This window comes from Triticum aestivum, chromosome 1A, assembly GCF_018294505.1.
Source record: "Triticum aestivum cultivar Chinese Spring chromosome 1A, IWGSC CS RefSeq v2.1, whole genome shotgun sequence".
In the NCBI taxonomy this organism is placed as follows: Eukaryota; Viridiplantae; Streptophyta; class Magnoliopsida; order Poales; family Poaceae; genus Triticum; species Triticum aestivum.
Genome location: NC_057794.1, coordinates 462,033,776 through 462,058,166, shown reverse-complemented (window position 1 = coordinate 462,058,166; position 24,391 = coordinate 462,033,776). Strand labels below are relative to the sequence as shown.

The 24,391-nt window shown below is 47.7% G+C and overlaps 1 protein-coding gene across 2 annotated transcripts; it reads left to right on the top strand.

Annotated features, from left to right (window-relative positions):
• Positions 1 to 65: 65 nt before the first annotated feature.
• Positions 66 to 5,774, top strand: LOC123147624 (cytochrome P450 71A1). Of its 2 annotated transcripts, XM_044566913.1 has the most exons (4): positions 66 to 1,262; positions 1,786 to 1,899; positions 4,148 to 4,518; positions 4,584 to 5,774. In XM_044566913.1, exons 1-4 carry the CDS (start codon positions 324 to 326, stop codon positions 4,843 to 4,845), a joined length of 1,686 nt encoding a protein of 561 aa, XP_044422848.1. In that variant the 5' UTR covers positions 66 to 323; the 3' UTR covers positions 4,846 to 5,774. The 2 variants fall into 2 exon arrangements, with proteins under 2 accessions (XP_044422848.1, XP_044422914.1); XM_044566979.1 differs by lacking the exon at positions 1,786 to 1,899 and having other exon boundaries at positions 71 to 1,262; positions 4,584 to 5,769.
• The last annotated feature ends 18,617 nt before the right edge of the window (positions 5,775 to 24,391 follow it).

The window sequence follows — 24,391 nt, the reverse complement described above, 5'->3', positions numbered from 1 at the left end:
ATCATCATCAGATGACGCACCTTGACGTTAAACAATCGATTAATCTGGCACATTTTGTAATCCATTACAAAGCAGTAGATGCCAGTCCACTCTCAGTGACCTCCGAATGGCGACAATGTCCATACTCCATTGTCTATCCTCTGCCAGAGCTCCAAAAGAAGACGCATATACAAATGGGATTCCAATCCAAGGTCACTGCAAACCTAGGACTAGGAGCAAGCGACTCCCGAAAGCGAAGGCGACGTTGACTGCCGCCGGCCCGTCACCGCCACCGCCATTAACAGTCAGCTTCCAGAGCTCGTCGAAAGGGTCAAACACCATCCATGGAGCTCGCCGCGCTGCTCCTGCTCCTCCCCTTCCTCCTCGCCGGCCTCCTCTGCCTCGGGAAGAAGGACGGCGGGGCCGATGCGCGGCGCCTCCCTCCGGCTCCTTGCGGCCTGCCCGTCATCGGCAACCTGCACCAGGTGGGCGCGCTCCCACACCGCGCCCTGCGCGCGCTCGCCGCCGCCCACGGCGCGCCCGACCTCCTGCGGCTCCGCCTCGGCCAGGTCCCCGCGCTGGTCGCCTCCTCCCCGGCCGCGGCCGCCGAGCTCATGCGGGCGCACGACCACGCCTTCGCCACGCGCCCCTACTTCCGCACCGCCGAGATCCTCACCTACGGCTTCCGGGACCTCGTCTTCGCGCCCCACGGCGAGCACTGGCGCCACGTCCGCCGGCTCTGCTCCGAGCACGTCCTCAGCGCCGCCCGGTCGCGCCGCCACAGCGCCATGCGAGAGCGGGAGGTGGCCGCCCTCGTCCAGGCCGTCGCCGACCGCGCCGCTTCTTCTTCTTCTTCCGCCGCCGCCGTGGTCGACGTGAGCGGGGCGCTGTACCGGTTCGCGAACGACGTGATCTGCCGGGTGGTCTCGGGGGCTAGGCTGTCGAGAGAGGAGGAGGGAGGAGGAGGGAGGAGCGAGCTGTTCAGGGAGCTGATCGAGGAGAACACGGCGCTGCTGGGCGGGTTCTGCGTCGGCGACTACTTCCCGGCGCTGGCGTGGGCGGACGCGCTGCTGTCCGGCGGCGGCGCGAGGGCGTGGAGGAACTTCAGGCGGTGGGACGAGCTGCTGGAAAAGGTGGTCGTTGAATACGAGGGGGCGAGGAGCGGTGCCGGCATGGAGGAGGAGGACTTCGTGGACGTGCTGCTGGCACTGCGGGAGGACGGGCACGGGCACGGGCAGGACGGGTTCGAGCTGAGCAGGGACATCATCAAGTCGCTATTGGCGGTAAGTTGTTCTTATCAGAGTCGACTGCACCTCATACTTTGCGCAAGGGACATTGCGAATCTGAGCGCCAAAGATCAGAACATCCGCACACCAATATACTCTCTAGTTTCCTTCCCTCAAAAAAAAAAAAAAACCTCTCTAGTTTCCATGTGCAATGAAATTTTCTTTTTCATCCCTGAAGACAGCCCCAGTCGTAGACTTACGCAAGTCATGATCAAAAGATGCATCAACATTAATTAAGCATCATAAAATCCAAAGGTGTGCGAATCCACCCGCTAGCCCCCAATGCAAGTATTTGGAGAGGAAGCAAAAACATAACTAGCCGTGAGAGCAAGAATCCCCATGAAAATTGGGAAAAGCTTACATTCACCCGACCGATCACGCGCGCCGCGTCCGCCGTTTCCCTGTCTGTTGGATCATCTGTTGATCGGCTGGACGAGAGCGTCCCTGCTTCCGCGTCACGCGCGTCGGTTTTTATGAAACAGAACCCTTGTTTCAGAACCATCATTCTTGCAACTGACAGCTCCATCGACTGGGAGGGCGACGCTTCTGGATTTGGGAGGGCGGTAGGGCTAGCGGCGCAGGGCGTTGGGCGACGGGGCCTATCCAGCGCGATGGCCGACGTCGACTCCAGCAGGTATGGATCTGAGATCTCCCCTCCCTTTCCCCCGCATTTCTAGTGATTCTGTAGGTGTTCATTGCGGTTCTCCCCGGGGCGGCTAGATCCATACCACCGAGATGACGAGAACGGTGCGACTAGGAGGGAGATGGCTGGTTTGTTGGAGAGTGGTCGCCGGTGTAGTTAGGTTGCAGGATTTGGATCTGTTGCAGGATTTTTTTTTACATAATTTCAGCACTGGTAATGTCATGCAAAGGGACTTGAAGCTGCATGATCTTTGTATTATTTCCGAATTTCCGGAGCTCATTGTTTCCCTAGGATTCTCTATGATTTTCTCTGAAGCTCATAGTTTCTCTAGGATTCCCTGTGATTTTCTCTGAAGCTCATAGCTTATGATAAACTTAAAGTTGCAGGAGCCCGCGCGGCCAGTCTTTTTCTTTTTCTTGCATGGTCTTGTTTCAGTAGATTTCTGCAACACGGGGCTAGTTTTGGAAAGAAAGAAAAAATAATTCAGTGGTGAAGGTTTTTTTTCTGCAACTGGGGACTTGTTTCAAAAGATTTCTGCAACATGTCTTTTATTTCAGAAAGAAAAGAAATGTTTCGGTCATGAAGGTTTTTTTTTCTGTAACAAGGGTCTTGCTTCAGTAACATAGCCTGAGTTGCAACGCCGTAGGAGCGCCCGACGTTAGAGAAGGAGTGGTCAAACATTGCAACATGACGCTTGTTTCAGAAACACAGTTCCGGTTGCAGGAAAACGTCAAAGAAGCGTCGCGCTGGGCAAAGCTGTGTTAGGATGACAGACAGGGGAATCTGTTTCCGAAACAGAGGGGTTGTTGCAGGAAGTAAGAGGTGGTCACGCGTGAACGATGGTCAGATCCGACGGCTGTCAGGGCGCTGATCGAACGAAGCACTTTGCGGCGGATGTTTCCAATACATTCGCCGGCCGATGCATAGCGGCGCCCATGAAAATTTGGGTAGCATCTTGAATCTTCTCCTTCCGCACCATTTTCCCACCACAAATACAAAATAGTAATGACGATCATCTCACACGTATTCTAGAGGCCCATGGTAGTCTTGCTCTCACAAGTGTAGGAGGAATTCCATAACAGTTTCACTAGCACGATCAATTTCACAAGCTCCATCAATAATTTCATCTAATTTGCCTTCGCCTCATCTTATTTAGACTTAGATGTAAGTTTCTTTCCGCACTTTACATTTAGAATGACGCTAAGTGTCACTTGCTAGCCATTTGATATGTTCCGTATAGCCTATCGGATCATTGCAACATGGACCATGTCACGGTCGTCTATTGTAACATGGACCACGTTGTGATCATCTCCAGCATGGACTTTTGGTCACTGTTGCAACTGGACCCATGTTGCGGTCACTGATTACAACACGGGCCATGTTGTGGTCACCTCTGGTTTGCACGATATGAGCTTTTGGTCATTGATTGCAACATGAATCGTGTTGCGGTCACCTCCAGCAATGACGACCGAGTAGACAGACTCGTCGCAGCTCCACCCGCAAGCATCGGTGACGGTTGCCTCTTGCAGCAAAAGATGCCGCCATTGATGCTAGGTGTTCGCCGTGCAACAGTATGCGACGGGCCTGTGCAGGCCGTGCAACAGTTGCCGTCTTGCCGAATCCAAAGCAACGGATGGATCATGGAGGGTCATATATTTGACTGATGGCCAAAGAAATTTCAGGTAACTGATAATTAGTACAGTAACAGCAAAGTTACCTGCACCCTAACAATTTCTTCAAAAAATATTCAGCCCGTGGTAAACTGGAACCTATGACAGAACTCTGAACTCAGACACCTTTATTTAGGTCATGTTTGGTTCATAAGTCCTAACACTTTTTGAGTCCCAACATATAAATTTCAAGTCCCTAAAAAGTCCCTATCTATTTGGTTCCTTGGACTTAACATGAACTAAAAGACTATATTATAACTATAAGTCCCTCCTTGATAGTCTTATTTCATAAGTTTCAAATACCCACTTTAAGTCCCTATAAGTTCCCCTGTTTGGTTTAGATGGAACTTATAAGGACCTTTTTAAGTCCCTAAACCAATAAGTCCCTGAAAACAAACACCCTTAGCCTTGGCTCGAATTTGGAGCTCTTGAGCACATGCTGCCCGGAGCCCGGTCCAGAGCAGCATTTCACGCCGCTGAGCTGCATATTCCAGCGGTGGGGAACATTCAGGATGGTTGTGCCACACATCATCTACGATGTGGTTATGGATTTCGCTCACGCGCTGCAGGACATGTTCGCGGCGGGAACGGAAACGACATACATCGCGCTGGAATGGGCCATGTCGGAGCTGATGAGGAACCCCGCGGCGATGCGGAGGCTACAGCAGGAGGTGCGCAGCGCCGCCGCCGCCGCATCGGCCGGCGGCATCGCCAAGGCCGACGCGCTCGGCGCGGCCACGGCGCCCTACCTGAAGGCGGTCGTGAAGGAGACGCTCCGCCTCCACCCGCCGGTGCCGCTGCTCCTGCCCCGCGACTGCATGCAGGACGCCGCCGTGCTGGGCTACCACGTCGCCGAGGGCACGCGGGTGTTCGTCAACGCCTGGGCCATCAACCGCGACCCAGGCTCCTGGCACGCGCCCGAAGAATTCCTCCCCGAAAGGTGAGCAACCTCGGCACTGTATTCCGTCAGAAGTGTCAATTTTCTTAGCCGTTCCGTGTGTTCAGGTTCTTGGAGAGCGAGGTGGACTTCAGGGGCGGGCACTTCGAGTTCATACCCTTCGGGGCCGGGCGGAGGATCTGCCCCGGGATGCAGTTCGGGCTGGCGACCGTGGAGCTCGCGCTCGCCAACCTGGTGCGCCTGTTCGACTGGGAGCTGCCGGACGGCATGGCGCCGGAGGAGCTCGACATGTCGGACGCGCCCGGGCTGACCACGCCAAGGCGGGTGGGCCTCCGGCTCGTCGCGAGGCCCGTTCGAGTGGGATCATGAAACAGGACTAGGCCCAGCAAGCAACGTGCAAAACTAGAGTTCATGAATGAATCAAGAACACCCTCTCGCTAGGGTTTTTCCTCCCGGAGGCGATTTTATCGCCGCCGTCGAGATCTTTGCTTCCCTCCTCTGATCCCCCTCGGTTGTTGGTTCGGGCTGATCACGGGGCGATCTGGTATCGCTGCTCGGCCTTGATCGACACCTAGGGGTGAGAGGAGAGTTAGGGTTGGTTCGCAAGGTCCGATCTGTTTTTCGGACTAGGGTTCAAGATTGGCTGCGGGATGAGATCCAAGGCGGATAAGGCGTCTGGGTCAAACACCGCATCGGAGGTGGAGAAGATGATGGCTGAGTTAGGGCTTCATGAGGAGGACCTCGACGATGTCGTCTTTGATGAAAAGCAAGCGCCACCAGCAGCTGTGAGATGGATGGCGGTGGCCAGGGTTCACATCGACAAGCCGTACAGTCAATACTGATTCTTCAAGAACATGCGTGCTGCCTGGGACTTGGCCCATGATGTGAAGTTTCGCCCTTTGGAGGACAACCTCTATACTATGCAATTTTTCTGTTTAGGTGACTGGGAACGCGTGATGCAGGATGGCCCGTGGAATTTCAGAGGTAATGTGGTGGTGATCGAGCCATATGATGGAATCACAAAACCCACTGAAGTCGCCCTAGACACCATCAATATATGGATTTAGATCCATGATGTCCTAGACCTGTATGCACATCTTGTTAATCCACTTGCAGCAAGGGTTGGCGAAGTCTTGTTCTCGGAGCCAATCACGCAAGATTTTGCTGGCAACTTCTACCGCGTGTGGGTAAAGATCAATGTACACAAGCCCCTAAAAAATGCTGTGTCCATGATCCGAGACGGGAAAAGGCAGATATACCGCGTGAGATACGAACTCCTCCCCGACTGGTGCGCGGTCTGCGGGCACCTAGGGCATGTGTACAAGGAGCATGGCGATGGCATCCGTCCTCCTTCCGCTCTGTACTTCAAGGACCTTAGGGCGTCCTGGAGCACGAATGTTGGGACTGGCCCAGGAGGGGGTCGTGGAAGGGGCCGTCGTGGAGGACGACGTGGAGGCCGCTCTGGTCGCGGTGAGAGGGAAAACAACAAGGCACAAGAGTCGGATGACATGAATGATCGTGATTGGATTTTGTAGGAAGCGGATGGCAATCGCAAACGACTTCCAGATGATCCCCAAGGCGATGCTACGCCAGTTCAGTTGCAGTCCTCGCAGGACCCCCCTCCTCTTCCGTCTTCGACTGTGTCTGCAAGCCCTCCGCCAAAGCAAGACCCGAAGAGACATCGCACGAACTCTGACAAAGTTGCCATGAAGAAAGGTGGAGCACTCGACAAACCCAACGATGCAAGATCGGCGACCTCCCGCGAGGAGGATCGCTGGGCACAATGAATATCTTATGCTGGAACTGTCGCGGTGCGGGCAAAGCCGCGACAGTTCGAGAGCTTCATGACGTAATGAAGCAATTTGCCCCAGCCGTGCTATGCATAGTGGAGACTCAAATTTCTAAAGCACGGGTCGAGAACCTTTCTGATACATTATTGTTCACTCATTCTTATGCTGTTGGTAGCTCGGGCCGTAGTGGTGGCCTTGGTTTGTTTTGGAATGATGCAATAAAAATAAACATTTCAGGTTATTCAGAGTACCACATCGATGCCACTGTTAGTTCACTTAATAGCCCAGATTGGCGTCCCACGTGTGTGTATGGCGAAGCTCAAGTGGGAGAAAGATACAAAACCTGGGATACTCTAAAATCCTTGGCTCCTTACCTTGGTTGTGTCTGGGTGATTTTAACGAAGTGTTATATGCACATGAGCATGTTGGGCCGGGACAAAGAAGGCAAGCTCAGATGGCCGGGTTCAGAGATGCGCTGGATGTGTGTGTGCTTGAGGATCTGGGTTACCAGGGGAGACCTTGGACTTTTGAAAAGAAAACGTCAGGAGGGGCCTACTGCCGGGTTCGCCTCGATCGCGCTGTGGTCAATAATGACTGGAGTGCACTGTTCCCCCATGCAACGCTCTTCCACGACACAGCAGCAACATCAGATCACGCGTCGATCAGGTTGCAGTTGGAGCCCTGGACCACCATGCAAAACAACAAGAAAATATTCAGATATGAGTTGTATTGGGAAAAGCATGCAGAGTACAAGGAGGCTCTTGATCATTTGTGGACAGGAGAGCCGGGTGCTGGCACGGTCGCTGATTTAAATAAGAAGCTGCAGAACCTGTCGGTCTCCTTGACATAGTGGAGTGGGGCGACGATCGGTCAAGTCACTAAAGAAATCAAAAAGCTACGAAGAGACCTGGGAAATTTGCAGAATGACCCCCAGAGAGTGGCGCCTTCACATGCAGAGGTCAAAATTTCTGATAAGCTTGTGGAGTTGTATCACATGGAGGAAATTTACACCGGCAAAGATCGAGAGTCGACTGGCTCAAGGACGGGGACAAAAACACCAAGTACTTCTAGCGCAGAGCAAGTATGAGACGCCGAAAGAACCAAATCAAAATGCTGACGAGGGGATATGGATCAACAATGCATGATCCCTCTGAGATGGCGGGCCTGACAAACTCTTTTTATAAGAGTCTGTTTACGGCGAAAGGCACATCTGGGGTTGAAGAAGCACTTTAGTCTATCTCGTCCAAGGTGACTCCAGATATGAATGAGGGTCTGCTAGCACCGTACACGGCCGAGGAGGTGAAAACCACATTATTCCAAATGTACCCCACTAAAGCTCCAGGCCCTGATGGATACCCGACACACTTTTTCCAAAGGCACTGGGCTCTGTGTGGGACCGAAGTGACGGATGTGGTGCTGCGCATATTACGGGGTGAGGAAAGCCCGGAGGTGATTAAACCATACTTGTCTTAATACCCAAGGTAAAGGATCCAACCCAGCTTACTCAATTCAGGCCAATTAGTCTCTGTAATGTGCTGTACAAGATTGCTTCCAAGGTTCTGTCCAACAGACTCAAAGTTATACTGCCAGAAATCATATCCGAGGAGCAGTCAGCTTTTGTGCCGGGAAGGCTGATAACAGTTAATATTATTACTGCTTATGAATGCTTGCACTTCATGAAGAGAAACAAGGCTCAAAGGAACAGATTCTGCGCAGTCAAGCTTGACATGATGAAAGCATATGACAGAGTTGAGTGGGAATATTTGGAAGCTATAATGCTCAAGCTGGGGTTTGCACCAACGTGGGTAGCTTTGGTCATGAGAATGGTGAGCTCGGTAAAGTTTTCTGTCATTTTTAATGGTACAAAGCTTGAGGAATTCATGCCTTCAAGAGGGATCCGTCAGGGGGACCCCATTTCTCCATATTTGTTCTTGATAGCAGCGGAGGGCCTTTCGTGCCTCTTAAAAACTACAAATGAATCATCGCACCTTAGAGGAATACAAGTAGCTCCAACGGCCCCGCCGGTAAGCCACTTGCTTTTTGCCGATGATAGCCTGCTGTTTGTTAAGGCCAATGTTGATGGAGCAAATGAGTTGTCATCCTTGCTTGATCGCTACTGCATGGCGTCAGGGCAACGTGTGAATTTATCTAAATCCTCAGTATTTTTTAGCAAAGGGTGTCCTAATAATTTGAAGCAGGAGGTGAAGGGTGCCTTGAACATCACTAACGAATCCTTATCGGAGCGGTACTTGGGTTTGCCCTCTGATGTAGGTAACAGTAAGAATGGCGCCTTCAAGTTCCTCAAAGACCGTGTGATGAATAAAATCAAGGGGTGGATGGAGAAAATATTGTCTGTCGGAGGGAAGGAAATACTTATAAAATCAGTTGCACAAGCAGTTCCAGTGTTCTCCATGTCTTGTTTCAAGCTTCCTCGTGGCCTTTGTGAGCACCTAAACTCGTTGATTCGCAAGTTTTCGTGGGGGAGTAAGGAAGGAAAAAGAAAACCAAGCTGGGTGTCTTGGAGCACCATGACCAGACCCAAGGCTTGTGGAAGACTAGGGTTTCACGATATTGAGCTCTTCAACCTAGCCTTACTTGCTCGGCAAGCATGGAGAATTTTGACAGACTCTACGTCGCTCAGTGCATGGATCTTGCGAGCCAAATACTTCCCTTCGAGTGACTTTTTGCATGCTGAACTTGGATCGGCACCCTCGCAGGTGTGGCGAGCTATCCTCGAAGGGCGCGACACTATGACACAGGGCCTGGTTCATCGCATTGGTGATGGCCAAACGACACAAATTTGGCAACACAACTGGCTCCCTCGGCCTCACAACATGAGCCCGATCACAAGAAGAATCCCAAACCCTCCACATCTTGTAGGGGAGTTGATCTTACCGGATGCTAGCTGGGATCGGACTACTATCCAGGAGGTGTTCTTACCAGTTGATGTTGCGGCCATCCTCTCCATACCTTTGTGCACCAGGCATATAGAGGACTTTTGGTCATGGACACACGAGACGAACAGGATTTTCTCGGTTCACTCGGCATACAGAATGTTGGTCACGACGAAACATAGCCGGGAAGCATGGTTGGAAGGAAGAGCAGATACTTCCAACTCGGTACTAAAGGGTCAGATACGGAGCCAAAACCCTAATTCCACCGCCGTAACTTTCTGTATCCACGAGATCCCATCTTGGGGCCTGTTCCGGAGCTCCGCCGGAGGGGGCATCGATCACGGAGGGCTTCTACATCAACACCATAGCCCTCCGGTGAAGTGTGAGTAGTTTACCTCAGACCTATGGGTCCATAGTTAGTAGCTAGATGGCTTCTTCTCTCTTTTTGGATCTCAATACAATGTTCTCCCCTCTCTTGTGGAGAACTATTCGATGTAATCTTCTTTTTGCGTGTGTCTGTTGAGACCGATGAATTGTGGGTTTATGATCAAGTCTATCTATGAATAATATTTGAATCTTCTCTGAATTCTTTTATGTATGATTGGTTATCTTTGCAGGTCTCTTTGAATTATTAGTTTGGTTTGGCCTACTAGATTGATCTTTCTTGCAATGGGAGAAGTGCTTAGCTTTGGGTTCAATCTTGCGGTGTCCTTTCCCAGTGACAGTAGGGGCAGCAAGGCACGTATTGTACGAGGATAACAAGATGAGGTTTTCTTCATATTGCATGAGTCTATCCCTCTACATCATATCATCTTGCTTAAGGCGTTACTCTGTTTTTAACTTAATACTCTAGATGCATGCTGGATAGCGGTCGATGAGTGGAGTAATAGTAGTAGATGGAGGCAGGAGTCGGTCTACTTGTCTCAGACGTGATGCCTATATACATGATCATACCTAGATATTCTCATAACTATGCTCAATTCTGTCAATTGCTCAACAGTAATTTGTTCACCCACCGTAGAATACTTATGCTCTCGAGACACTAGTAGAAAAAGGGTCAAACGTGAAGCACATTAGTGCCGGTTTGAATTTGAGCCGGCACTAATGTGTACATTAGTGCCGGTTCCAACGGCTAGCCGGGCCGCTCTCATTAGTACCGGTTCGTGGCGAACCTTTAGCATCGGTTCGTGCCACGAACCGGTACTAAAGTGAGTGGTGGCAGGATGTTGTCAGTCCGGGGCCCCTCCAGCACCTTTAGTACCGGGTCGTATCACGAACTGGTACTAAAGGTCGTCCTACATAGACCCTTCGTCCACCCGAGCTCGCTCTGTTCTTCCCCTTTCCCCTCTCCTCTTTGTTCTTTCCCCTCTTCCTCTCAAGCTCATCACACATTTTGCCCAAGATTTGAAGGCCCCCATCCATTCAAATGATCACAAAGGTTAGCAACTCTTTCATTTCAGCTCTCATTGCTAAATTAGCTCGTGCAATGCTTTATATAGTGATTGATTTTTGAGTTTAGTAATTTGGGAGGAATTATATATATGTGCTAGTATTTGATTTATATGCAATTTGAGGTCAAAAATAACACTTAGTTTTGCATATGTAGGTGTGGTTTACTTAGTACCTTCTAAATCTCCGTCGTAACCACCGTCGATCGCTCGCAACGTCCTGTCGCCGGCACCACCTTGTGGTGAGCCTCTTGTTCATGAAGTTTTATATAAAAATGATGTTTGTGTGATTTGGATATATAGTTACTCGTATAATTATCTTACCCATACGTTGTTTGTTATGCATAGTGCCATGGTTTTGATATCCGTCCCCGTCGGCCCTCGTCCGGGTTATGATTCGGATGTGGTATATTCTCTTTTAAAACTATTCATTGCATTTCGTGTTTATGACAAATTATGCCCATCAAGTTGACATAGATATTTGTATGTAGGAGGTAGTTGAACCCGAAATTCCAACCGACCCTATTGTCGAGAGGTTAAATTTAGTTGAAAGAGAAAACGAGGATTTGAAGGAAAAATTGAAAAGAATTGAGGGGGAGAAGATGGAATTGGAGTTGCATCTTGCCGATGTCGTCGATGATCACAAGATTAAGATGGATAAAATGCGCTTGAAGATTAGAAAGATTAGAAAATATGCCATTCATAGTGAGGCTTGGTATCATTATGCTGTTGGATCAATTGTTACCTTAGTTGCGATCTTGATTGCATTTGTTGTTGCATTGAAATTCTTTAGCTAGAGAGTTATTTGTTTGTTGCATTGAAGTGTTGTATGCTCTTTATGTATGAACTTTATGTATTGTATTAATTTGATGTTTTCGGTGCTGTGTATTGAAGACGAGCCGGCAATGGATGTACGATGACTGATGCTCTCCCGAGTTCATTAATGGCGTGCGTACTTTTCTGCTTGCGGCTGAGGCAAACAAGCGAGCGGATGGTTTTATGCATTGTCCATGTGCTGGCTGTAAGAATGGCCGCAATTACTCTACGTCAAGAACCATTCACGTCCACCTGTTTGAGTCCGGTTTCATGCCCCACTATAATGTTTGGACCAAGCATGGAGAAAGAGGGGTTATGATGGAGACAATGAAGAAGAAGAGGACGACGACAGCTATCCTGGCCATGGGTTCCCTGAATACGATGATACAACAATGAGGGAAGAAGCTGAGCCAGTAATGCGGGAAGAAGCTGAGCCGGCAATGCGGGAAGAAGCTGAAGAAGAGGCATCGGATGGGCCCGTTGATGATCTATGTCGGGCCATTGCCGATGCAAAGAGAAACTGCACAAGTGATTTGGAGAAGAAGAAGTTGCAGCGCATGTTAGAGGATCATAAAAAATTGTTGTACCCGAATTGCGAAGGTGACAAGAAAAAGTTGGGCACCACACTGGAATTGCTGCAATGGAAGGCAGAGAATGGTGTATCTGACAAGGGATTTGGAAAGTTGCTGGTAATGATAAAGGATATGCTTCCAAAGGACAACGAATTTCCCGAGAGTACGTACCAAGCAAAGAAGGCTGTCTGGTGCAGAAGATACATGCATGCCCTAATGATTGCATCCTCTACCGCCGTGAATATGAGGATTTGAACGCTTGCCCGGTATGCGGTGCATTGCGCTATAAGATCAGCCGCGATGACCCTGGTGATGTCGAGGGCGAGCGTCCCAGGAAGAAGATTCCTGCCAAGGTGATGTGGTATGCTCTTATAATACCATGGTTGAATCGTTTGTTCCAAAACAAAGAGCATGACAAGGCGATGCGATGGCACAAAGAAGACCGTAAGAAAGACGGAAAGTTGAGAGTACCCGCTGACGGGTCGTAGTGGAGAAAAATCGAAAGAAAGTACGGGAAGGAGTTTGCAGATGAGGCAAGGAACGTTTGGTTTGATCTAAGCGCAGATGGCATTAATCCTTTTGGGGAGCAGAGCAGCAACCATAGCACCTGGCCTGTGACTCTATGTTTGTATAACCTTCCTCCTTGGTTGTGCATGAAGCGGAAGTTCATTATGATGCCAGTGCTCATCCAAGGCCCTAAGCAACCCGGCAACGACATTGATGTGTACCTAAGGCCATTAGTTGAAGAACTCTTACAACTGTGGAATGGAACAGGTGTACGTGCGTGGGATGAGCACATGGGGAAAGAATTTGACCTAAAGGCGTTGCTGTTCGTGACCATCAATGATTGGCCTGCTCTCAGTAACCTTTCAGGACAGACAAACAAGGGATACCGCGCATGCACACACTGTTTGGACGATACCGACAGTATATATTTGGCTAATTGTAAGAAGAATGTGTACCTGGGACATCGTCGATTTCTTCCGAGCAGGCATCACGTAAGAAAGAAAGGCAAGCATTTCTCCGGTGAGGCGGATCACCGGACGAAGCCTCGCCACCATACTGGTGCTGATGTACATGATATGGTCAAGGATTTGAAGGTGGTCTTTGGAAAGGGTCCTGGTGGACAACCTGTTCCGAATGACGCTGACGGACGCGCACCCATGTGGAAGAAGAAATCTATATTTTGGGACCTGCCCTATTGGAAAGACCTAGAGGTCCGCTCCGCAATCGACGTGATGCACGTGACGAAGAATCTTTGTGTGACCCTGCTTGGCTTCTTGGGCGTGTATGGGAAGACAAAAGATACACCTGAGGCACGGGAGGACCAGCAACGTATGCACGGAAAAGACGGCATACATCAGGGTCATGCAAGCTACGCTCTTACCAAAGAAGAGAAGGAAATCTTCTTTGAATGCCTACTTAGTATTAAGGTACCGTCTGGCTTCTCGTCGAATATAAAGGGAATAATAAACATGGCAGAGAAAAAGTTCCAGAACCTAAAGTCTCATGACTGCCACGTGATTATGACGCAACTGCTTCCGGTTGCATTGAGGGGGTTTCTACCGGAAAACGTTCGATTAGCCATTGTGAAGCTATGTGCATTTCTCAATGCAATCTCTCAGAAGGTAATCGATCCAGAAATCATACCAAGGTTAGAGAATGATTTGGTGCAATGTCTTGTCAGTTTTGAGTTGGTGTTCCCACCATCCTTCTTCAACATCATGACGCACGTCCTAGTTCACCTATGCGAAGAGATTAACATTTTGGGTCCTGTATTTCTACACAATATGTTCCCCTTTGAGAGGTTCATGGGAGTCTTAAAGAAATATGTTCATAACCGTGCTAGGCCAGAAGGAAGCATCTCCAAGGGCCATGAAAATGAGGAGGTCATTGAGTTTTGTATTGACTTTATTCCTGACCTTAAGCCGATTGGTGTTCCTGAATCGTGGCATAAGGGCAGACTGGATGGAAAAGGCACGCTAGGAGGGGACCAAATAATATGTATGGACAGACATTCTCTCACTGAAGCACACTACACAGTTCTACAGAATTCCGCCTTGGTGGCTCCGTATATGGATGAACACAAGAATTTGCTACGCTCCAAACACCCGGAGCGGTCTGATGACTGGATTACACGTGAACAAACCAGGAGTTTCACCAGCTGGTTGCAGACATGTACCATGCATGACACCTCTATTGAAGATGACCTGTACTTGCTGTCCCAGTTACCATCTTCGAATATAATGACTTTCAAAGGATACGAGATAAATGGTAATACATTTTACACGATCGCCCAAGATAAGAAGAGCACCAACCAAAACAATGGTGTCCGCTTTGATGCAGAAACCAAGACAGGAAAGGAAACATATTATGGTTATATACAGGACATATGGGAACTTGACTATCGACGTGGTTTGAAGGTCCCTTTGTTTCGGTGCAAATGGGTCAATATGACACGAGGCGGGGTAACGGAAGACCCGTAGTACGGAATGACAACAGTGGATCTCAACAATCTTGCGTATGTAGACGAACCATTCGTCCTAGCCAATGATGTGGCACATGTTTTCTATGTGAAGGACATGTCTACCAAGCCAAGAAAAAGAAAAGATAAGGAAGCGAATGCATCGTACGATGAGCCAAAGCGGCACACAGTTCTTTTTGGGAAGAGAAACATCGTGGGAGTGGATGACAAGACAGACATGTCAGAAGATTATGAAAAGTTTGATGAAATTGCTCCATTCACAGTGAATATTGACCCGAGCATCCCGTTAAATGATGAAGATTTTCCATGGTTACGGCGCAAAGGGACACACGCGAAGAAAAAGTTTCACACCCAAAGATCTGGGATGTGATCGGCTTCACTATCATCACTTTCTTCTGTGTTTCACACCCAGGAGGGCATCTCTATAATAGTTAGGGTAGTTATGTGTTTTGACATTTAAAACGCGAAGAAATTTTATGTGCAAACAAATTCTTTCATGCCTTTACTGATTTTTTTAAGCTAAATGACCCTGAAATTGAAAAGCATTTCAAATGAACTCAGAAAAGGTTGAAAGTTGGCATGGTATCATAATTTCACCCACATAGCATGTGCAAAAAAGTAGAGAGGGTTACCGCAAAAACTGGATGCACTTCGTGTACTAAATGGACAATCTCTTTCGAAGTATCAGGGTTTCGGACGAAAACTCATCCGTTACAAAAGGCATTTCATTTTTTTGTACCTAAAGCAAAAATATTCACAAAGAAACTCTAAATACAGCAAAAAAATAACTCAAACAAAAATAAATAAAGCAAAATAAATAAGAAAAAAAGCCCACCTACTGCGCCACAGCGGCCTGCATACGACTAGAAACCCAACCTGTTGTTGGGCCAGGATGCAGGCCCGCAAAGGCCCAGTAGGCCCACAGGGCAGCATAGAACATTTAGGCCCAGTAGGCCTGCTTTGGAGAGGAGCTCGAGGGAGCTACCGCACCGGGGCTTATAAACCAGTGCGGACGCCCCTCGGCTAGCGAGGTGGGACTAAACATTTCGTACCGCACCTGCGCCAGCGCACCCCCTTTAGTGCCGGGTGGTAGCACCAACCGGTACTAAAGGGGGGGCCTTTAGTACCGGTTGGAGCCACCACCCGGCACTAAAGGAGGTGCGGTTGCCGCCGCTTGGCCTGGCCAAAACAGGCTTTTTGTACCGGTTGGTGGCTCCAACCGGTACTAAAGGTCCATCCTATATAACTAAACACTTCAAAAATTTCAGTTTCTCCTCTGATTCTTCTCCTCTGCCCCGTTGCCCGCCGCCCCCGTATCCATAACCCTCGTCGCCGCCCCCGTCCCCGTCGTCCCCGTCCCCGTCGTCACCGCCGCGCCGTCCCGGCCCGTCCCGCGTCGTCCCGGCCCGTCCCGCGTCATCCCCGTCCCCGTCATCGCCGCCCCGTCCCCGTCGTCGCCGCCCGGCCCGTCCCCGTCGTCGCCCTGTCCATGTCCCCGTCGTCGCCATCCCCGTCGTCGCCGCGCCCGTCGTCGTCCCCGTCGCCGCCCCCCGTCGCCTCTCGCCTCACCGATGAGCACACACACACACATATAGCATTGTTAGAAATTTTTCTTTTTTTAGTTATAGAAATAGTTAGTTATATAGCATTGTTAGAAATGTTAGAATTGTTAGAAATTTTTCTGTTTTTTAGTTATAGAAATAGTTATAAAATAGTTAGAATTGTTAGAAATTTTTCTGTTTTTTAGTTATAGAAATAGTTATAAAAAAGTTAGAAAATTTTCTTTTTTTTAGTTATAGAAATATTAGAAATGTTATACAAATGTTAGTTATATATATAGAAATGTTATAATTTTTTTTTCTGTTTTTTAGTTATAGAAATATTAGAAATGTTATAGAAATGTTAGTTATATAGCATTGTTAGAAATGTTATAGGAATGTTAGTTATATAGAAATGTTAGAAATTTTAGTTATCAAAATCCAATCATTAAATAAATGTTACTTTTTGCGGGCATATAGCTAGTATTTGTTCTTGACGATGCCCGGCCTGCATCCTCGCCGTCGACCCGTCCGCGACGACGTCCGGCTGACCCATGTCCGGGACTGGGCTCCGCCGGGCTGGCACTGGGAGGTGCTGCCTAGAGGGGTGCGCCGCTTGATGAGGAACCTGGCCCCGGGTCCCGTCGTCGACCCTGATCTCGTTTGGTGGCGTTCGCGTGGGCCAGTTTCGGTGCGGAGGGAGCCGGCCCTGCCGGAGGTGGTACGTCGCCGTGTCAGGGAGGAGGACGAGCACGTCCATCGCTACATGGTTGCGTTAGAGAGCGGCAGGTTCTCCAATACCTGGCAGTTTCTTCAGGGATCTCACTTCAGCTATGATCCTGTGAGGGTTCCTTCTCTTTGGGTGTCCACCGCCCGCGCCGCAGGAACCGCGAGTGTCCTAGATTCTTCTGTAGTATTCGATCTTTATTAGCTACCTAGCCAGTGATGTACTCGATATATAATATTCGAGACGATGTATTCGAGATTATATATTATTCGAGACGATGTATTCGAGATTATATCTATTATTCGAGACGATGTATTCGAGATTATATCTATTATTCGAGACGATGTATTCGAGATTATATCTATTATTCGAGACAACGTATTTGAGATTATATTCAATGATGCTTATTATGTACTATGATTGATTCAGTTTTTCCTTATTAATTGATTGCATCCATGCATTGTAATTTGAATATATTTCTTTTGGATTAGTTAAACAAAACCTATGGCGGACAATACCGGCAGAGAGGGAGAAGAGGCCCTGTTCAATATCATACGCAATCCTCGCGGGCCAGATGATGATCAGAATGAAGAAGATTATGACGGCTCCGAATATCTAAACAACACCGGGGAGGGTGATATGATATTCGATCGCGACGACCGAATTGATGAAGTCGTGAACTATGAACATGACGAAGAAAATGTTGATCTTGAAACAACAAAGACCGGCGAGGTATATATATTTATATAAGCAGGCATCTGGTGATCATCACATGTTTTAAATGACTTGAAGATATATTAACGAATCGATCTTTCTTCTTTCAGCCATCCGGATCGAGCAAATCTTCAGGCAACAGGACGAAACGAGGCCCGAACAAAAAGTTAAAGGAGGGCGTAAAGTACAATATCGAGGCAATCAGACCTAATGGCGAACCATTCGCGCCTAAGAAGATTGCGGACAAGTTCATTCGTTAGTGCGGAGTTCTTGTGAAGGACCAACTCCCGATCTCCCTTCAAGAATGGAGAGAGCCATCAAAGCCATGTCCAGGAGTTACTTTTGTCGATGACAGACAAAAACAGTTGCTTTGGGAAACGCTCATGGAACATTTCACCCTACCAGATCATTTCACAAATGCATATGTGGAGAAAGTCAAGGACGCTGCTCTTAGGAAGATGGCGGTTGCATTCAAGAACCACAAGATTTGTGAATGGGCCAAGTACGTCAACAGAGGAAGGAAGACTCCAGTATTCGAGGGAACACTAGAGAATCAAAGTGCTCATTGGGACGATTTCGTGAAATTCAAGGATTTGGAATTATCTAAGGAACGGTCGAGAATAAACAAGGCCAATGACACAAAAAAGGATAAGTTCCATAAGCTGGGGCCAGGTGGCTATGCGGTGGGAATGCCTAAGTGGGATAAGTCTGAGAAAGAGATGTTGGATGCAGGTGTCACTCCAGAAACATTGAGCTGGCCCCCCAGGTGCAGGACTTGGTTCTATGCGCATGGGGTGGAGTTGGACCCGAAGACAGGCAACGTTTCCAAGAAGGCATGTCTGGACGGAGCCGAAGATAAGCTACTTGTTGTAATAGAAGAGGCTCGATCCGGGTTGTTCGAGCCCAACAGAGAGAACGATGAGCTTACGCGTGCCCTGGGAAATCCTGAACACCCGGGAAGAACACGAGGCATGGGCGCTATTCCGTGGTATGAGGGGTTTTCGGACTGGAACGCCGACTACAGAACCCGTGCGAGAAAGAAGATTGCGGAGGAGAAGAAGAGGAAGATGGAGGAGGAGCAGAGGAAGCTAGACTATGAACGCCTTCAAGGCCTAGAATCAGCGCACGCGGACTTGGCAATCAAATTCCAGCGGCAGCAGGAGCAGATCGACTCACTTAGCCAACAAAGGGGGTCTCAGCAGCTAGCGGATGATCCACCAATGGATAGCACCGTCCCATCCATGCCGAGAAGCAGCGTGGGTTTCGCCCCGGGCGACGCATTGCTAGATAGCTACCCAGTGGATGACATCATGGAGAACACTAACTGCGAGCTACACTTCAAAATGAAGAACATATCCATGAAGGTGGCGGACGCCCTTGCTTTTACAAATCCCCCCGAGGCAACCTTCCATTGCAACCTGATTCCAGCGGGCTATGCTCGTGTCTTGGTTGATGAGGTGGTGGACCAATATTCGGGGCTAGAGCTTGACATTCCTGGAGGTGACGATGAGCACACACTAGGAGAGGCCAACCATCATATCATCCTATGGAGAAAGGATTGCATCATCTTTCGAAGGCCACCGACACCGCGTCATCCGACTCCTCGTTGCAGTCCACCACCGAGTCAGCAGACTCCCGCTCCTCCAAGTCCACCAACGCGTCAGGCCACTCCTCCTCCAAGTCCGACACAGCTTCAGGCCACTCCTCCTCCAAGTCCGGCAAAGCGTCAGGCCACTCCTCCTCCAAGTCCGGCACAACTTCAGGCCACTCCTCCTCCAAGTCCGGCACAGCTTCAGGCCACTCCTCCTCCTCCAACTCAGCCACGTCAGCCGTCTTCGCTGCCTCAGCAATCACGGAAGAGAGCCGCCTCAGCTATGGTGCGTAGTGGTACAAGTCGAGGTAGTACTGCAGGTACAGGCAGAGGCAAGCGATTTCAATATGGTCCAAGCCTCGCGCCTCTTCCGCAGAGGCCTTACGATAAGTCCGAGGAGGAAAACGTAGCCATATCGAAGGCCGAGGTGGAAGCCCATTTTGCACCGAAACCGCCACCGCCGCCAAGGGAGAAAGTGCCTGTGGAAAAGATTGACCACTTCATTCGTATGGCTAGACCACCAGCTCCCAAGCCCGTTGACACAGACTATGAGTGCCACCTCAGGAAGTTAAATCGAGCACGTCTACAGAAAGAGGCAAGATCAAGCTCGAGCAAATCAGCTAGCAAAAAATGCGGTAAAACCGTTCCCCAGCTGGGAGAACAGGCGGCGCAATCAATCCCCCCGCTTGTTGTGCCAACAACACATGAGAGTAGGCGCGCCCAATATTATTGTGGGCAAACCGTTAACGTTCCCGGGCTGGGCGATGTGGTAATAACCGAGGAGCATATTACGCAGGCTGAATCGATCGGGATCACTGTTGGACAACTCCTTGATATCGAGCCCATGTCTCCGACTAGAGAGGAGGAAATAAAACGGAAATATGCCCGGGGCCAACCTTTGGTCGAGCCAGAGGAGGTCAATAAGCTCCCAACGAGAATGTATGCATTGCATCAATGGTACATGGACATTACCAAGATTTCCAATCGAGAGTCCCTCATGGTGAATGTCAACGAGGAGCATTACTACCATAAGAAAGCTATGACCGTTGAGTATTCAGAACTTTTTCAGCTATACAATAAAGACGCACTCGACAAATCTATCGTCAGTTGCTATTGTGTGTAAGTGATTTCTTTCTGCAATTTAAGTCTCAAGCTAGCTGATCATTTTGATCAATCATTACCTGTAATTATCCTCACTATATTCTTTTCTGTGGTATTATGCAGGATGAAGATTTATGAAATGAAAAAAGGTGGACGCTATGGCATTGGGTTCGTTGACCCAAATACCATTAATGAATACACATGGAAAATAGATCCATATCACACAAAATGTGTAGAGGAAAGCATGCTACAGTTCTTCAAGGAACTCAAATACAATGAAGATATACTACTTCCTTACAACTTCCAGTGAGTCACACTGTCTTGTACTACAAATTCTGTTTTTCCCTACTAGCTATAGCTACATGTTTTCGCTTACATATATATGCCCGCTTAATTAAGACATGCAAACGTGTGTGCATGTAGATTTCACTGGATCTTGTTAATCATTAAAGTTGATGAAGGAACAGTTGAAGTACTAGACTCGCTACTTAAGAAAGTAAGTGACTACAGCATCATGAATGGGATAGTCGGCAGGTAATTTCAATCATTATTAACTATATCTCGGCCTATTTAATTAGTTCGTCATTTCTTGATAACAACTATTTAATAACCCATTTATTCATTTTCTTTGTCGGCGGGCGGGGCTTGGGCAAAGTTCATCAGGGTCACTCCAGGCCCATGGAAACAAAGTCTGAAATGGTATCGACCCAAGGTAAGTAATTAAGTAGTACTAGCTAGCTGCCATCTCTTTAATTATCATGCTTGATTAATTATTATCTGATCAAAATTCCATTCTCCTAAAGGCCCTGAAGCAGGCGCCGGGGAATGATCTATGTGCATACTACGTTTGCGAGAACATTCGCATGATGGCGTCCGAAAGGAGCAAATCTCAAAGACAGGAGTGGGTACGATATCGATTGTCAAAACACTATTCACAATTTTTACACCATTATCGATATCTAGTCACACAACTAATACACATGCATATTGATCTCCTTCTTAACAGTTCAAAGAGGTGCGGGACAAGCTCCTAGCATAGGACCGCATAGAAGCAATTCAAGAGGAAATAGCGGGATTTTTGCTCGACCAGGTCATAGATCCCAAAGGAGAATACTATTACCCGCTACCGCCCCCATGAACCACTTCCAATTGTTATCGTGCTCCGAAGGCACCAATTAGCTAGGCTAATGCCACTGGCTCCGAAGGCACCAATTAGGAGAAATTGTATATATATATACATGTGTGTATATATGTGTGAATTAATTAATGGTGGTTGTGAGACATTCGATGATATATATATATATTATGATCGGTTCTACTAGAAATTCTATTTATATATATGCATAACGTGTACAATATGTAGTATCGTAAAATACCAGCAAACGAAAAAGAGTTAAATGGAAAACACAAAATTAAATGAAAAAGAAATCATAAACCCAACCCCCCCCCCAACATTTTAATACCGGTTGGTGACACCAACCGGTACTAAAGGGCTCCCTGCCCCTGAAGATGGCTCGTACCACATGGTTGCCCTTTAGCACCAGTTCGTGCTGAACCGGTACTAAAGGGGGGGGGGACTTTAGTGCCTACATTTTAGCGCTGGTTACCAAACCGGCACTAAAGGGCTTTACGAACCGGTGCTATTGCCCGGTTCAGCACTACTGAGAGAAGCCACTAGTGAAACCTATGGCCCCCGGGTCTATCTTTATCATATTAATCTCCTACTACTTAGTTATTTCCTTTGCTATTTACTTTGCCTTTATTTTACTTTGCATCTTTATCATAAAAATACCAAAAATATTATCTTTACCATATCTATCAGATCTCACTCTTGTAAGTGGCCTTATAGGGATTGACAACCCCTATTTGCGTTGGTTGCGAGGATTTATTTATTTTGTGCAGGTACGAGGGACTCGCGCGTAGCCTCCTGATACGTCTCCAACGTATCTATAATTTTTGATTGCTCCATGCTATATTATCTACTGTTTTAGGCAATATTGGGATTTATTTTCCACTTTTATATTATTTTTGGGACTAACCTATTAACCGGAGACCCAACCCAGATTTGCTGTTTTATGCCTATTTCAGTGTTTCGAGGAAAAGGAATATCAGACGGATTCAAAACGGAACGAAATCAACTGGAGAAGTTATTTTTGGAAGGAAACCCACCTGATGGACTTGGACCCCACGTCAGAAGATACGGGAGGTGCTCACGAGGGTGGGGGGCGCGCCCTCCCCCCTGGGCGCGCCCCCTGCCTCGTGGGCCCCCCCGTAGCTCCACCAACGTACTCCTTTCACCCATATATACCGTCGTACCCTAAAACTTTCAAAACAGAGATTAGATCGGGAGTTCCGCCGCCAGAAGCCTCCGTAGCCACCGAAAGCCAATCTAGACCCGTTCCGGCACCCTGCCGGAGGGGGCAATCCTTCTCCGGTGGCCATCTTCATCATCCCGGTGCTCTCCATGACGAGGAGGGAGTAGTTCTCCCTCGGGGCTGAGGGTATGTACCAGTAGCTATGTGTTTGATCTCTCTCTCTCTCTCGTGTTCTCCCTCGTGTTCCATCTATGGAACGATCTTGATGTATCCCGAGCTTTGCTATTGTAGTTGGATCTTATGTTTCTTCTCCCCCTCTACTCTCTTGTGATGAATTGAGTTTCCCCTTTGAAGTTATCTTATCGGATTGAGTCTTTTATGAACACTGATGTATGTCTTGCCGTGCTTATCTGTGGTGACAATGGGATATCACGTGCCACTTGATGTATGTTTTGGTGACCAACTTGCGGGTTCCGCCCATGAACCTATGCATAGGGGTTGGCACACGTTCTTGATTCTCCGGTAGAAACTTTGGGGCACTATTTGAAGTACTTTTATGTTGGTTGGATAAATCTGAGATTGTGTGATGCATATCGTATAATCACGCCCACGGATACTTGAGGTGACAATGGAGTATCTAGGTGACATTAGGGTTTTGGTTGATTTGTATCTTAAGGTGTTATTCTAGTAAAAACTCCAGGGTTGTTTGTGACACTTATAGGAATAGCCCAACGGATTGATTTGAAAGAATAACTTTGAGGTGGTTTCGTACCCTACCATAATCTCTACGTTTGTTCTCGCTATTAGTGGCTTCGGAGTGACTCTTTGTTGCATGTTGAGGGCTCGTTATATGATCTATCTATGTTATTATTGTTGAGAGAACTTGCACTAGTGAAAGTATGAACCCTAGGCCTTATTTCCTATCATTGCAATACCATTTACGCTCACTTTTATCATTAGTTAACTTGCTGTTTTTATAATTTCAGATTACAAATACCTTTATCTACTATCCATATACCACTTCTATCACCATCTCTTCGCCGAACTAGTGCACCTATACAATTTACCATTGTATTGGGTGTGTTGGGGACACAAGAGACTCTTTGTTATTTGGTTGCAGAGTTGCTTGAGAGAGAACATCTTCATCCTACGCCTCCTACGGATTGATAAACCTTAGGTCATCCACTTGAGGGAAATTTGCTACTGTCCTACAAACCTGTGCACTTGGAGGCCCAACAACGTGTACAAGAAGAAGGTTGTGTAGTAGACATCAAGCTCTTTTCCGGCGCCGTTGCCAGGGAGGTGAGTGCTTGAAGGTATATCTTTAGATCTTGCAATCGAGTCTTTTAGTTTCTTGTTTTATCACTAGTTTAGTTTATAAAAGAAAACTTACAAAAAATGGAATTGAGTTTGTCTCATACGCTTCACCTTTTTAATATCTTTCGTGAGTATGATGGAAAGGATAATTGTGCTCAAGTGCTAGAAGAAGAAATCTATAAAATGTTTGGCACTAAATATTTGAATGATGAGCATGATTGCAATGTTGTTAGTATGAATTCCTTGAATATCCATGATGCTAATGATATGCAAAGCCACAAGCTTGGGGAAGATATGTTTGATGAAGATGATATTTTTTGTCCCCCAAGTTTTGATGAGCAAATTTATTATGATGAAAGCATGCCTCCTATCTATGATGATTATTGTGATGACACGTATGCTTTAGAGAATAACGATAACCATGAAACTTGTCATCTTGATCTTAATTTTCAATCACATGATAGTTATTTTGTTGAGTTTTCTCCCACTATTATTCATGAGAAGAATTTTGCTTATGTGGAGAGTAATAAAATTTCTATGCTTGTAGATCATGAAAGGAATGCTTTAGGTGTTGGTTATATTGTTGAATTCATTCATGATGCTACTA